Raw genomic sequence first — 16,105 nt, forward strand, 5'->3', positions numbered from 1 at the left:
TTACAGAAACGCGTGGTGGGGGCGGTTCTACAGCATTCTGGGACTTGTAGTCTTTGCGCGGGTCCCGGCCACGTGGAGGCAGAGGCCGCACTGGCGCAGGCGCCCTTCAGCTCACTTGCAGCGCACGTCGTTTTGGAGGGGACTGTGGCAGGATCTTGTCATTCTGCCCTGGGAAGCCCTAGCTTTCCCCCGCAGAGTGTCAGACAGGTAGGTCGTGAGGGGCTGATGTTCACTAGGGGAGTGTGTATGTGTCGGCCCCCAACTTGGTTTCCGCGCACTGCGCCCCTCACCCCAATCATCTCTCTCTCTCAGACCCTGTTGCCCCCCTCTATCCTCTTTTTCCCTTGTTTCCAGCTCCTGGGCTTTCTGGCCGCCCCGCCCCTCCTTTGGCCCCTGCTGTCCACCTCCTTCAGTGTTTCTTTTTGCTATATTGCCATACCCGAGGGAGGCCATTCTTGGACTGGGCTTGTCTTTCCCACCCCCACTTATGCCGTAACGCAGCCATTTTTCAACCTTTTTCATCTCATGGCACACATAACCTAATTACTAAAATTCTGTGGCACACCAAAAATATATTATCTTTTTTGCCTGACAAAAATAAGTATAATTTTGATTGATTCATGCCGGACGGCTGTTGTGTTGTCTGCTGTCATTTCTTTATTTGACAATCTGCTGTTTGACGATCTAAGTCAAAAGAGGTCAGTGCCCCTGTCTAAAAAATCAGGTATTGCATGTTTAAAAAATTCTTGTGTCGCTCGGGTTGAAAATCGCTGCCTTAAAGCAATAAGATGGGTCGTTCTGGGGACGACCGCACCATCGGAGCGTTTTCTACCTTCCAGCCCCTCCCTTGCTCCCTTCTCTGGTGCTTCTGGAGCTTTTAGAGGTCTTTATTCCTTCCCCTTTGACCTGAATTGGACCCTTAGTGACTGGGATCTGATTTCAAAAAGGAAGATCGTGGTCTTGATCCAGCAACTGGCCCCAGGGCTGGTTTCTTGGCAGATATTCAGTCTTGCTGTGTCAGAAGGGGTGGTAGTTGACTAAATATTTTTGGTTTTGTTTATAATGCATTATACCACGCTTCACTTCTTCATTTATGCGTGCACATGTGCCTTTTAGAAAGAGATGTTGAGCCCCTGCTTTGTGCAAGGCACTGGGCTGGGTGCTGGAGATGCAGTAGTGAAAAAGACAAGATCCCAGTCCTCTCTGCTTCTAAAATGTAATACTGTAAGGAAACCCTGTTCATCCCTCCTCATTCAGTCCTAACATACTGCTAAGGTTTTGGCTTTCCTACTTCTGGTTCAAGAACTTTCAGAGCTTTTTCTTTTTTTCATAATGTCCAGTTGGGCAATATTTATGTACAGAAAATACATATTATTAAAATTTGTTTAGTTCTTTACATTACAGTTGGGGGCATATTGTAGGACATGTATTGATAGAAGTTGTATGTCTGGTAGGTTTTATTATTGCGAATTTTATTTCAAAATAGAAAACAAGTGTTTGAAACTACTGAGAAAGAAAGGGGGATGTCAAATTTGAGAATTGAGAATTACTGAGTAAATCCATCAGGCTCCGCCAGTTTTTTGTTCTTTATCCTTCCTTCAAATAGAAATCTTTTGCTGTTCTAAATTAAAGGTGCAGCTGGCCTCATCTCAGTAGTAGAAATGAAAACATCAATAATTTATGTTCAGGTTTTGTTACTGTTATCATATCAGAATAGTGTGTTGTATATTTCATTTGATTCCGGTTCATGATTCCGACTCATGTTCAACTAAGAATTTTTATTAAATGTTTTTGCAGATTTAATTTTATCATGGCATAGGGAATCTTATCTCTTACCACATTTTTCATTCTTTCAATGGACTTTTTGCAGTGTCAACATTGGTACATGACTTTATTTGGCAGTGCAAACTAGAATGTACTAATGTAGTCTCTTCCAGCAATAGAATTATTTTTTTCTTTTGAATCATGTTTTTGGTGTTACACCATTTATGACTCCCTTAGAGATTGCTCTGGTCATGAATTCCTGCTGTAAATCAATATTATGATAGTGATATTATGATATCATTGTTATATCATTGATCTACCTATAGTGAAGATTTATTATATATTGAGTTGCATGAATATTTATTATATTTATTTTTATTTTTGAATGGAAATTCCCTTCCCCTGTACTAACTTTATTACTTTCTTTCCAGAGATGTCTAATGCAAAAGAAAGAAAACATGCTAAGAAAATGAGAAACCAGCCCACCAATGTGACCTTATCCTCTGGCTTTGTGGCTGATAGAGGAGTAAAGCACCACAATGGAGGTGGAAAAGCTTTCCAAGCTCCAAGACTAGGTAAGACACACAATGCTCTCTCCACTCCCACATGGAGCAAGTTGCTTTTGTCAGCACCTTTTGACAGTCATCATCTAAAGAGTACGTGAGTTAAGAACAGATACAGTTAGTTGACTGTTACTATTTGCAAATTCACCTAGTTGCAAAAGTGTGTTTGTAACCCCCAAATTAATGCCATGATACTTTGGCAGTCAGTCGTGGACATGTGCAGAGCGGGGTGGGGGGAATTCAGTTCACCCCACGTGGACATTTCCAGCTGCGTTCTCATGTCAGCTCTCCTGCAGAGCTGACGGGAGGATGGAGATGGTGGATGGGCAGTGCAGCATCGTGGAGGAAGCTCCAGCTCTAGCTGGGGTTCGATTTCTAGCTGTGGGATAACCTCAGGTCACTTAACACTTCTGAACCTTGTTTTTTCTTTTGTAAAATAGAGGAAATAGAATCTACCAGGATGAATTTTTTTTTTATTTAAAATTACAATCTATGTGATATATGAGTATATATATTTATTTCTCTAGAAACAGTGGTTCAGTGTTATGGCTTTTTAGAAAATAACTATTGGGAATGAGAATTGGCTATCTTTTTTTATTCATTACCTTTTTTATCCTCTTTTTCTTACATAAGCCCCTTTAACATTTCATGTAATAAAGGCTTAGTGATGATGAACTCCTTTAACTTGACCTTATCTGAGAAGCACTTTATCTGCCCTTCCATTCTAAATGAAAGCTTTGCTGGATAGAGAAATCTGGGGTGTGTAGGTCCTTGCCTTTTGTGACTTGGAATACTTCTTTCCAGCCCCTTCTTGCCTGCAAGGTCTCTTTTGAGAAATCAGCTGACAGTCTGATGGGAATTCCTTCGTAGGTTGCTGTGTCCTTATCTCTTGCTGCTTCTAGGATTCTCTTCTTCATTTTAATCTTGGGTAATGTAATTATGATGTGCCTTGGTGTGTTCCTTCTTGGGTCCAACTTCCTTGGGACTCTCTGAGCTTCCTGGACTTCCTGGAAGTCTATTTCCTTTGCCAGATTGGGGAAGTTCTCCTTTATTATTTGTTCAAATAAGTTTTCCACTTGTTGCTCTTCCTCTTCCCTTTCTGGTACCCCTATAATTCAGATGTTGGAACGTTTAAAGATGTCCTAGAAGTTCCTAAGCCTCTCCTCATTTTTTTTGAATTCTTGTTTCTTCATTCTTTTCTGTTTGGTTATTTCTGTCTTCCTTCTGGTCCACTCTATTGATTTGAGTCCCAGTTTTCTTCCCATCACTGTTGGTTCCCTGTGCATTTTCCTTCATTTCACTTAGCGTAGCCTTCATTTTTTCATCTAATTTGTGACCAAGTTCAACCAATTCTGTGAGCATCCTGATCACCACTGCTTTGAACTGTGTATCTGATAGTTGCATCTGTGGCTATGTCTTCATTGCTTAGTTGTATTTGCTGTGAAGCTTTGATCTATTCTTCTGTTTCGGCCATTATTTATTTATTTATTTACTTGTCTCCTCATGCCGGAGGGGCGGAGCCTTAGGTGTTCACCTGGGTGGGGCAACCCAGTCACTGCGTTGTTTGTGGGGTTGGGTCCAAGAGGTAACAATGGCACTTGCTCTACTCATTGTCGGATTTCAGTCCTTGCTGCTGCTTCCCCCAAGAAAACTGAGCCTTTCTGGCACTGATTCCCATGTGGGTGGGCTTGTGCACATTCTAGGACCCTGTGGGTCTCTCCAATGAACTTTCCTGTGAGACTGGGAGTCTTTCCCTGTACCTCAACCCCCACAGGTGTTCTCAATCGGTGTTTTGAGGCTTTATTTCCCGGTGCTGGGACCCTGGGCTGCAGGGTCTGTTTCGCTCCTCAGTTTCACCTGGTTTATCTGTGCACGAATGTGGGACTGCCCGGTCAGCCAGCTGCCTTGCGCTCAGTGCCTCGTTTCACAGTTGCCACCTTGCTGGGTCTGCCAGCTGCTGTCTTGTGCCTGGGCTGCCTTGTGAGCCTGGTGCCACCACTTTTTTTTTTTGTTGCGACCCCTCTCTACCTGGCTGCCTGACTCCGCCTTTCTTACTGGTCTGGATGAATGTGTTTATTTTAACTTCTTGGTTGTCTGACTTCTATACAGTTCAATTTTCTGTCAGTTCTGGTTGTTATTTTGTTTCTAAATTGTTGTTGTCCTTATTTTGGTTGTGGGAGGAGGCACAATGTGTCTACCTACACCTCCATCTTGGTCGGAAGTTCTTGAGAATTGGCTGTCTTTTAGAGTTGACATATTTTGTGTCTCCCTTGATCAATTATCATTAAATTATACTTCTATATTTCCTAAAAATAACCAGTGCAGTTATCTTGATTTAATCAGAGTGCTGATTTTAGAACCTCATAAGGTAATAGAAGGTGATAGTGTTCGTTGAGCAGCAATAGAAAATGCTGGTGTGGGGGGACGATAGCAAGCAGGGGACCAACCCCCTTTTGGGAACACTTGGAACAATAGTGTGCATTGTGTCTGATGAAATACGTTTTAGATTCATATTCATAAGATCTAGATTCAGAGCCAACAGTTGATGCCTACCATGCCATATGATAAACCTTAACATGTTATCTTAAACCTTGCAATGACATGTTTTGTAACATGCTTCATATTTATAGGGGCTTAATAATTAGCACCATAATGGAAGTAAGCAGGAATCTGTAACATTCTCTACAGATCTCTCCACTCGTAGACAAGGATTTGATGTTGTCTTGGAGTCAGAATGGTTTGTATGTCCAGGCTTTTGTATAGAGATTCTGCTTTTATTTTTTTTCTCAAATTTAGCATGGGCTCCCAAACTCAGTGTGCCAGAGAATTACAATAAAAGACTGAATATTCAAAGTCATGTGGACTGTAGTACTTCAGGGGGGTGTGATTTAAAGTCCATGTTGCTCTATTTATCTGAAGAAAAGTTCCCTTGTATCAGCTATACCCAGGATTCTTTCATGTGTCATACTGAGATGATTAGGTAGCATGCTGCTTATTAGCTGTGTCATCTCCGGCAAGTTAATTCACCTTTCTACCTATTACCCCTCCTTGTTAAAGGGAGGACAGTAATAGCCATGTTATGGGGTAATTATAGGATGGAAAACATGATGACTGTTGCCACCCAACAAATATTCTCTATTCCTGATAAGAGTGACGTATTTCTTTCTTTTTCTTAATATACTAGATCCTTTTTCTGGAACTGCACCACCACGGCAAACCAAAACGACCCACTATGCACCACCTGAGCCTGACGTGAGTGAGCAGCTTTCCTCCAGAGTAATGTTTAAGAAAAAGGGAGGCTGGAGAGCAGGTCCTGAGGGCACATCGCAGGAGATTCCCAAGTATATAACAGGTGGGTATTCGTAGAGCAGTGAGGTCAAATTGTACTATGAGCTCTTTGTTTCTAATGCGGCTAGATTTCCAGTACCCTCTGTGTGCCTTGGCCCTGCCTTCTCGGAGCTCTCCTCCTTTTGCTCCAGGCCCTTCTTACCTCCAGCCTTTGGACTTGGGTCCGATTGCTCTCCCTTCTTTAATTTCTCTCTCTTTTTTTTACAGTTCTTATTTGTGAACTCTTCCACTTTGACTTAAAATCTTCTTCCCTCCCCCTTTAAAAAATATAAAATGCAGTTTACACTCCTAAGCATGGCATTTCCCAAGGGTGACAGCAAATCTGATGCACTCTAAAGGCAGCACAGCCCTGGCCGTGTGCTCGGTTGGTTGGAGTGTCATCCCATACACGAGGGGGCTGCCGGTTTGATTTCTGGTCAGAGCACATGCAGGAGGCAACCAGTAGATGCTTCTCTCTCCCATCAGTGTTTCTCTCTCTCTCTCTCTCTCTCTCTCTCTGTCTTCCTTTCTCTCTAAAATCAGTAAACACATCCTCAGGTGAGGATTAAAGGCAATCCAGACCTTTAAGTACCTATCTCTGGGTCGTTTCTAGCCTCATCCTGCATCTACCTCGTCACTTTTACCCCCACTACCTCATGACCCCATATTCCTTGTAGGCACCTTAGTGGTGCCTTCTGGTCTCTATACCTTCTTGGAGGAATTCACTTAAATTCCCCCAGCGGTCTATTTATTTTTTTTTTTAAAAAGTAGTTTTCAGTAAAGAAAACTAATAATAGTTATGGTCACATATTTGGAAAATATTAAGGAAAAAATGCTTGGAGTCAAGATCATTTTTAAAATTTTGGTTTTTTCATTGTTTTCTTTGTGTTTTTCATTTTTTTGTTTCTGGGTTTTTTTTTTTGTGCAGAAATCCTGAGTGAACTTTTTTTTTGTTTTCTTCTGTGATTATTTTACTTAAAAAATGGTTGGGATTATTTTGCAGTGTAGCACTCTTTTAAAGAGCTTTTTGTAATCTTGACTTGAAACTTTTTTTTTTTGATCAGAAAAGTGACACTGAATCCTTCTAGAAAATGTGAAAAAGTAAGAGTTGAAGAATAGTTTCACAATCTGCACAGCAATAACCACCAGTGGTATTACTCTGATGGGGGGTGAGGGTGGTGGGTGAGTTGTAAGCTCATGTTCTTCAAATCTTTCTTCTGAGATGTACCAGAAACATGTCAATCAAGACTAGTTTTTAATGATAATGCTCTTTCCTTCAATAGCCTCTACTTTTGCTCAGGCTCGAGCTGCTGAAATCAGCGCTATGTTGAAAGCAGTGACTCAGAAGTCTTCGAATTCGCTGGTTTTCCAGACCCTGCCACGACACATGAGACGAAGAGCCATGAGCCACAACGTCAAACGCCTTCCGAGACGCTTACAGGAGATGGCTCAGAAAGAGGTATAAATTTTACTTAATGTAAATGTTTTAGTTAGTAGTTCCTAAAGGAAAATGGGAGTTTGTTCAAATGAAAACCGAAAACATTGTGCTCATTTTGCATATTTTGGTTTAACAGTTTATTCCCCATCCCACCCTCTTATCCAGAAAATGAGCGAATGGTTGGATATTATGGCTGCTTTTAAATACAATACTTGGAACTCATTTCAATGATATTGAATAGTTGATGTTTCCCTGTCAAACTTAAAATAAAATTCTGACCTTCTTACCAGGTAAACAATTTTAACCCTGTATTTTGGGTGTGTGGCCAGCTTAGAGTTAGGAAAAAAAAAAGGCATCATTGCCTAGTACTTGCCTTTTGACTTTTCGGTGTTGAAAACTTGAGCCTGAATTTAATTTTTGTTTCAAGCCTAATTATTTTTGGCTTCACCAGGAATTTTGGCTTAGATTTTCTGAGGTTGTTTAAGGTACCCATGTCTTTATTAGTTGTTTCAGGATTTCTGTATCGTGTGCCTTCTGGGTACCAGTACTATGCTGGCCTCGGGGTTAGAATCCATCAAGGGAAAGTCCTTACCGCAAGGGGCCCACAGACTAATGGAGAGGAGCTTTTCTCACAGAAGTTGAGCTTGTCTGTGGGAGAGACTGAGAGTGGAAAGCACACGGGAACTTTGTAGTTTTAATCAAGTTCAGCGTGAAGTCTGTTTCCCAGTAATAGCGTTTAGTGTTTACCTGTCAGCCCCAGATGACATGAAATGTGTAGGTTTTCCTCACTCTTCTATTTTTTGGTCCTAAGTTTTGGGTTTAGTTATAATGTTAGAGGTTAAAAAACAAAAAATAACAACAAAAGCTAGTATGGAATTTATTCCCTCTTGCTGTCTAATACACTGTTAGCCACAGTTAGCTTGAGGTGAACATTTTTATGTTCTAACCTTTATGGTCCATGAAGCTTGCCCGACTACTAAGTGAAAGGATGTATTTCCTTCTTAGGTCTGCCTGCCTATAAAACCGTCACTCCTTCCATTGCTTCCCTCTCTGCTTTCACTGGAGAAACCACCAAGTTAAAAAAAAATTAAGCAAACTCATGGGGTCTTTAACGGGCTCCACAGAATCTAAAGTTAGTTTAACTTGGAATTCCTAACACTTAGCTTTGTTTCGAAATGGTTGCAAACCGTGCCTGCTTCTTCTGTTCTGGAAACTGCAGGCAGAGAAAGCAGTACATCAGAAAAAAGAACATTCAAAAAATAAATGCCATAAAGCTCGAAGATGTCACGTAAACCGGATGCTAGAATTTAACCGTAGGCAAAAGAAGAACATATGGCTGGAGACGCACATCTGGCACGCCAAGCGGTTTCACGTGGTCAGGCAGTGGGGCTACTGCCTCGGGGAGCGGCCGACGGTCAAGAGCCACAGAGCCTGCTACCGAGCTATGACGAACCGCTGCCTCCTCCAGGTAGGCCTTCCAGTGGGGTTTCTCTTCTTTTCATTTAAACCCTTTCCGATAGAGACTCTTAGAATAGTTCATGGTATGCCGAAGCCCTTTCTCTGAAGTTATTTCTTTTAAAAATAATTACTGAGCATGAGGCACTTGGCTAAATGCTGGAGATGAAGCAGCAGCCTAAAGGTATTAGGGGAGGCTGATATTAGTCAAATAATTAGCCAACTATCCAATTGTGAGGGATATATACAATGCTATGTGCACTTTCTTCACAGAGGAACAAGTCAGCTTCCCTGTGCAAGTGATGTTTGAGCAGATCTCTAAGGCATGAGAAAATGGGAGAGTGGGGGAGGCAGAAGGAAGCCAGATAGCAGGGAGGAAGTGAAATAAATTCCGTGTGACAGAGATGAAGAGAATCACAGCAAGGCTAGCATTAGGGCGAGGCTAGGTCTGGAAAACTAAGTAGTAACCAGATCATGCAGGGTTTTGATGGTCATGTTCAAGGTGAATTCAGCGTCGATTCATTTAATTGTCATTTATCAATAACAGATACTTGAGAACCATTTGTGGGCCCCGGGCAGTGTTCAAACGCTTTTCTAGATGTTTATGATTCACTGGGATGCTGAGAAGTTTGCTTAAAACTATTTGGGGGGACAGTTGGTTTTAGAGCCTCATATTTATCTGGTTGTCCCTCCCCGGCCAGCCACTGTTAATTCAGGTACTTTCTGTCTTCCAGGACGTATTTAGAAATTTGCTTTGTGGAGGGTCTGTCTTTCGGTGGCAGGATAGTCTTGGCCCAGTTTTGAGAGCCACTGATATTAGTAACTATTGAGAGCAATATGGTGGAGTCATCAAAACAGTAACCTTTAAAAAATTTTTAAAGTACACATAACAGCAAATCACCACTTAAACAATTTTTGGTTACTTTGTTAAAGTAATTTTTAATTTTCCAAATGATGTACAGTATTATATTAGTGTCAGGTATACAACCCAATAATTAGACATTTATTACAAGGACCCTAGTACCCATCTGACACCATATATAGTTATTACATTACTGGTGACTGTATTCCCTGTGCTGTACTTTACATCCCTGTAACTACCCGTTAGTACATCTTAATCCCCTCACCTTTGTCACCCACCCCCTCCACTCCCCTCCCATCTGGCAGCCATCAAAATGTTCTCTGTATCTGTGAGTCTGTTTCTGTTGTGCTTGTTTATTTTGTTTTTTGGATTCCACATGTAAGTGAAATCATACGGCATTTGTCTTTGACCTTCATTCATCACAGCATTCTCTAGGTCCATCCATGATGTTGCAGATGGCAAGATTTCATTCCCCTTTATAGCTGAGTCATACTCCCTTGTATACATGCACCACTTCTCTGTCCACTCAGCTGCTGACAGACCCCTAGGTCACTTCTGTGTCTTAGCTATTATGAATAGTGCTGCAGTGAACGCATGGAGGTATATGTCTTTGTTTTAAAGTCTGTTTTGTCTGGTATAATAAGTATTGCTACCCTATCTTTTTTTGTTGTTTGTTTCTGTTTTCATGAAATACCTTTTTCCATCCCTTTGCTTTTATTCTGTGTGTGTCTTTTCATCTGATCTGAAGTGAGTCTCGGGTAGACAGCATATGTAAGGATCTTGTTTTTTGATCCACTCAGCCACCATATGTCCCTCCCTCCCTCCCTCCTTCCTTCCCTCCCTTCCTGCCTCCTTTCCTTCTTCTTTCTTTCCTTCCTTCCATGCGCTCCCGTGCACAATGTATATACAATCCCGCATTTTAGCACTACCCATATATAATACACATTCTTAGTACTACCCATGTGTAATGTGCATCCTTATTTTTCCCTCAAAAATTTGGGCAAAAAATGCACATTATATGCGACAAAGTAAGGGATTTTATTTTAGAGAGAGAGGAAGAAGCAGAGAGAGAGAGTGAGAGAAACATTGACATGAGAGAGAAGCATCTGGTAGTTGCCCCCCATTCGCACCCTGACCAGGGATCAAACCCATAGCCTTTTGGTGTATGGGTCGATGCTCCAACCCACTGAACCACCCAGCCGGGGCTATAATTCTTTAACATACTGATTTTGCTAGCTCAGTGTGATCCCTTGTAATTTTATTTAATTGGTAAAGTCTTACTCTCATTTTTCCTTTTACATTGCTTAGTCAAAATTGAATATTATAGTCAGACTGAGAATGGAAGAAATACGGGGTAAGTTGTTTGCAACAGTATAACTCTCATTTCTTGAGTAGATTTCAGGGAAAACTAATCCTTTACTGAGAGGTAGCAGTTTTTACACTCTACTTAGAACTTGCCTATGAATATGAGATAAAACACAGATTTTCTTTATAAAAAGGAGGACACTGCAACTTATATTTAAGTGGAAATTCATTTTTATTTTGATTTAAATCAGTTTAAGGATATTTGCTAATGTAGTAGCCACACACCGGTTTCAGATTTTGACTTGTGCAGTGGTAGCTTTAGCAATTTGTTCTGTGTCTTAGACTCTGGAAGTTTTTCTGATGTGACTTTTGGCCGCATGTAGTTTCCCTCATGTAAATTGCTGAGTTTTTGATGGTGTCTCTGTCTCTGGGCAGGACTTGTCCTACTACTGCTGTCTGGAGTTGAAGGGCAAAGAGGAAGAAATACTGAAGGCGCTTTCTCCGATGTGCAGCATAGACACAGGTACGCTTGTGCGAAATCTGAGTCCGATATTCGTCTTTGACTCTTGATTCATTTTATGAAGAAGTGTCTGCTCTATGCATTTGGGAATTTAAACTTACATGAAAATTCATGAGACAGTTTGTGCTACCAATGAGAATGTTAATAAAGGAAAGCTTGGGGTGGCATTAAATTTTTCTAATGTCCTCAAGTGTAAAGTGAGAGAACCATTTTGCTGATTGAGGGAGTTCAGGCAGGAAGAAACTCAAAACTCCTCACACCATTTATTCAGTAAAATACGTCTCAAGAACGTACTGTGTGCCACTTAGATTGAAGCAGTGAGCAAAACCTAGACTTCTTCCCTCATGGAGAGACACCGTAAATGATGGTTTGGCTGTCAGGCAATAATGCCGCGGTCTCCACGCTCAAAACCATGGAAGTCTGTCTTTGTTGCAGGATTGACGTTTGCAGCAGTTCACTGCCTGTCTGGAAAGCGCCAAGGCAGTCTCACGCTTTACCGGGCACATAGATACCCCCACGGCGTGCTGGGGCCTGTGACGTTTATTTGGAGGCCCGAGAGGACCCCCGGTGACACTTCCGCGAGCAGGCAGCTGTGGATCTGGCTTCACCCGACTCTTAAACAGGTATAATCCCTGAGTGTATTTCCCCATCACTCATTGCTGTGTTGTTGGCGATTGCTGGAAGTCAATTCTATAGAAATTTAAGTGGTGTGAAAGTTGGGCAGTAGGTTGGTGTTTGACTCAAGGGAGGAAAGTTGCCTGAAAATTAAATGAAGCAAATCTCGACCTCTCTGTTTTCACTAAGCCACGAGTAGAGATGAAAACCAACCATATGACACAAACTTTATGTTGTTGCCTGTGGGTGGGTGTGTCCACTGTGCCCGACGGCGCACTGGTGTCTGTCTGGGTGCCTGTTGGAGCCTGTTTGGTGATGAGTCAGTCGCTGGGGTGAATTCTGCCGATTTCAGATACTGCATTGAGCTCAGCTTCTCCCCCTGTGTGTCTCTCCTTTTTCAGGATACTCACTGTTTTTAGGTGGTAGACTGTTTCACCCTCATTTCTTAAAAATCTGGTCAGTGTAGTCATGTTGTTTTCATTGCCTTTGACATTCAGGATTTCTTTTTTTGTCCCAAGTGCCATGCACTACTCAGAAGAACCAAGAACCATTTTTGTGAGGATTGGTTTAGCTTAATTTGTGAAGGCATAAAAATGTGAATTTTTAAAGGAGAAAAAAAATAATGTAAAGTAAACCGCAGTACATTTGTAACGCACTTAAGCTAAACAAATTAAAAGTAAATGTCTAACTCTGCCCTCAGGATATTTTAGAGGAAGTGAAAGCAGCGTGCCAGTGCACAGAACCCGTCACACCGACCCCCTGCGTCCCCGACCCCCTTCCGACTCCGTCCCATGGCCAGAGCCAACCTGCACTGCCCGACGAGAAAATTGGCAAGAAGAGAAAACGGAAAGATGATGGAGAAGATGCTAAACCAGTTAAAAAATTTTTCGGGGACGGAACTAGAGATCCACATCAGCCCCGTTCTTGGATCTCTGCAGCCACAGGCATTGTGATCAGGTGCAGGTTGCCGTCGCCCAGAGCCGTTCCTCCGCAGCCCTCCTCTGTTCTGGCCGGTGTCACAGGCATTGCGTATCACGAATGGAAGTTCCCATTTTAAGACTTTCTCTCTTTTCAGTGATTTGACGATGGAGATGAACAGGTTCCGCCTGATTGGTCCACTCTCCCACTCCATCCTAACTGAGGCGCTAAAAGCTGCTTCTGTCCACATGGTAAGATTCCATGTGACTGATGATTTATGCCAGTCATGTCTTCTCTAGCAAACTTGTGAAATCTAACGCATAATTTGACATTTTGGGCCATGGCCTATAAATGTTTATTTCTTTATTTATGGTTATTATTAAGGACTTTGTCATCTCTCATTTCTCCTAGACAATCACATCTAAATGACTGTAATAAGTAAACTGGCTTGTTCTTACTTAAATACAGATTATTCTTGTACCTTGTGAGGTTGTAGACGGATGGGTCTTAACTTCTGCTCCACAAGCCCCTGAAAGTGTACGGCACTTTTTTTGTTTGTACTTGTGCGTATTTTAGGTTCTCTGAAAGCTTAGGAGCTGTGTGTCTGGCACAGCACTGTCTGGCAGTCCTTTCTGTGACACGCTGTTCACTTTGTGCTGTCCAGCACGGTAGCCACTGGCCACATGTTGCTGCTGAGTGCTTGAAACGTGGCTAGTGGGACTGAGGGACTGAATTTGTACCTTCATTTAATTTGAGTTAGCTGAAAATTAAATTCGTATAACTCTGGCTCACGGCCACCGCGTGGACAGCACAGGTGTGGAAAGCAGAGACCAGGCCGGGAGTCGGACACTCGGGGCTCACAGTCGATCTGGTTTGCTGAATCAGTGCAGTGGGCCTCCCAGTGCCTGTGCCTCTCACGGGCTTGACAGGTCGAATGTGATGAGGGTCGGAACAGCTTTCAGAAGGGAAATACTGAAAACACAAAGGCTACTTCTGTCTCTCTTCATTGCGTCCGCACCACTGCCATCCCTTGCCTGGTCTCTTGCCTGAATGCTGAAGCAGCATCTTAACTTCCCCCATTGTTTCCTGTCCCCACACCATTGTCTGTGCAGGAGGCAGAGTAGTCTTTGAACGATGCATTCTCATGGTGTTGCTTCGTGATTAAAAGCTTTTGAATTGTGTTTGAGAGAACATCCAAAGCCTTCCACGTGACCAGGTCACCTATGCCTTTCCGCCTCGTCTCTCAATTCTGTGCTTCAGCCACGCTGGCCTCCTTTCTGTTCAAGATCTTGTCTCCCTCAGAGCCTTTGCACCTGCTTCCCCCCCCCCCCCCACCTGTGTGAACATTCTGCCTCCACCACTAAACCTTCCTCATTCTTCAGGTTTCGATATCTATCTCACTTCCCTACAGAATCCTTTCTTTATCCCTCAAGTTAAATTAGTATCCCTCCTGTAACTTACATTGCATCTTGCACATTCCCTCAGTGTGTATGTCTGCATCTGTTTTTGTGCATTTATACAGTACTCATGTCTCTCATTAGACAGAGCTTCGTGGTGGCCAGGACAGGGCCCGTTCTGTTCCTCACTCTGCCCCCAGTGCCTAGCACGGTGCCTGGCGCAGACCAGGTGCTCTGCTCCAGGGAAATGAGGTGCAGAGCAAGGATCTGAACTGGGAAGTTTGTTTCCAGAGCCTGCACTTTAAACCAGTAGCTGTGCTGCCTGCGTGTCTGAGAGAGAAGGGGCACGTGCGGTTGCAGGTTACTGTAGAGTCTCGAGCTCATCCCCTTTCAGTGGACATCAGTGCGAATCCCGGCGGTCCGGGCTGGTCCTTGGCACGCACGTGATGCTCGAGGTGCTTTTTGACCCCTTGCACAATTCCTGGTTCTGTCAGGCGAAAGTATAAGTAAGATACTTGTGTATGTTATTTGAAATATCTAGGAATACTCTAGTCGTAATATAGCCTTTTGCTGAAGATTTCTTCAGAAGGTATTGCTTTGGTTTTTCCTTGGTGAGGAGGGTTTTATCGCTTAAATTTGTGGTGATGGAGTTGGCAGCAGAGGGAGAGGAGCTGGCACTCCTGCTGGCACTGTGCGCAGAGACCTCAGTGTGGAGAAGCTCAGTCTTTGAAGACCAAGCGTTGTCTTCTTAGTGTGTGACATCTTGACGGCAGTGCAGCACTCTTCCCTTGCCTCTAATTAGAAGAATAGTTAGTCTGGCATTAATATCTGTGTTAAAAGTAGTGCCACTTTCCATGGTTCCCCTCATATAATGTGCCTTCTACATGCAGCAGAAATGTATGGCAGGGCGGGGCGCAGTATCCCAACCGTACCAGAATTATTAAGTCATTCATTATTTGTCTGGTAAACAGGAGTTGTTACTTTTCAGGAGGGAGAGGACACAGAAAAGACACCTCACCTTTGGTGGATTGAAACCTGTAAGAATCCTGATGCTGTTTCCCTTCACCGCAGACAGGAAGCCATTTTTGAATTGTTGGGAGGTATGCGGAGGGGATATTGGGTTGCACGGGGGTGGGAGGGCAGCTGTGGGAATCGGGTGGAGAGAGCGTTTTGCTGTTAGACTGCCTGCATGTAGCGGTGCTTTTTAACTCGTAACTCCTTGTTATGATGCAGCAAGAAGGCCAGTCAGAGAGTGGATAGTTAGCGTAAGCACTATTTGACTGTGCTTATGAAACAGCAAACACATAAGATGTTAGTCTTCTAAGTAACTGGCATTTGGATGTTATAGGTAAATGCATATACCAGGTACTAAACTGAAATCTGTTCTTAACTAGACATGAGTGCTCTTGTAAAAGGTGAAAGGTTTATAGGATCTGAAGAGAAACTAGAGTATAGACATGAGTGCTTTTGTATGTAAAGCTACTGTAGTTATCAGTGATAGAAGCATACAAGGTGATGTTGTAAAATAATCTGTAATGTTAAATTGATGTTATTTTGAAAGAAACTTCCCTCTTTGTGAATGTTAATTTATTCTCTAAAAGTGTCAGTGGGGAAAAAAGGGGAATACATTTTTTTAAAGATTTTATTTATTTATTTTTAGAGAGGGAAGGGGAGGGGAGAGAGAGAGAGAGATTGAGATTGAGAGAGAGAGAAACATCAATGTGCGGTTGCTGGGGGCCATGGCCTGCAACCCAGGCATATGCCCTAACTGGGAATCGAACCTGTGATGCCTGGTTCGTAGCCTACGCTTAATCCACTGAGCTATGCCAGCCAGGGTGGAATACATGTTTTTAAATAAATAGTTCAGATGAAAGTTTCATTAGGAAAATTTGAAAATATAAGCAAATATATGTACATTGTAATGATTCTCTTTAAGCTTGA

At 42.6% G+C, this 16,105-nt stretch overlaps 1 protein-coding gene across 2 annotated transcripts in view; it reads left to right on the forward strand.

The window, feature by feature from the left end:
- Positions 1–97: 97 nt before the first annotated feature.
- POP1 (POP1 homolog, ribonuclease P/MRP subunit) overlaps positions 98–16,105 on the forward strand; it is a 32,093-nt gene continuing 16,085 nt past the window's right edge. Inside the window, exons 1-10 of one of the 2 annotated variants that reach the window (XM_028533903.2) lie at positions 98–207; positions 2,196–2,339; positions 5,512–5,679; positions 6,938–7,113; positions 8,312–8,560; positions 11,150–11,237; positions 11,670–11,857; positions 12,550–12,806; positions 12,925–13,018; positions 15,153–15,264. In XM_028533903.2, coding sequence (XP_028389704.1) covers positions 2,198–2,339; positions 5,512–5,679; positions 6,938–7,113; positions 8,312–8,560; positions 11,150–11,237; positions 11,670–11,857; positions 12,550–12,806; positions 12,925–13,018; positions 15,153–15,264 — 1,474 coding nt within the window. In that variant the 5' untranslated portion in view covers positions 98–207; positions 2,196–2,197. The remainder of the gene's footprint in view (positions 208–2,195; positions 2,340–5,511; positions 5,680–6,937; positions 7,114–8,311; positions 8,561–11,149; positions 11,238–11,669; positions 11,858–12,549; positions 12,807–12,924; positions 13,019–15,152; positions 15,265–16,105) is intronic. The other variant, XM_036031285.1, reaches the window with a different exon arrangement.

This window comes from Phyllostomus discolor, chromosome 7 (assembly GCF_004126475.2).
Source record: "Phyllostomus discolor isolate MPI-MPIP mPhyDis1 chromosome 7, mPhyDis1.pri.v3, whole genome shotgun sequence".
Lineage (NCBI taxonomy): Eukaryota > Metazoa > Chordata > Mammalia > Chiroptera > Phyllostomidae > Phyllostomus > Phyllostomus discolor.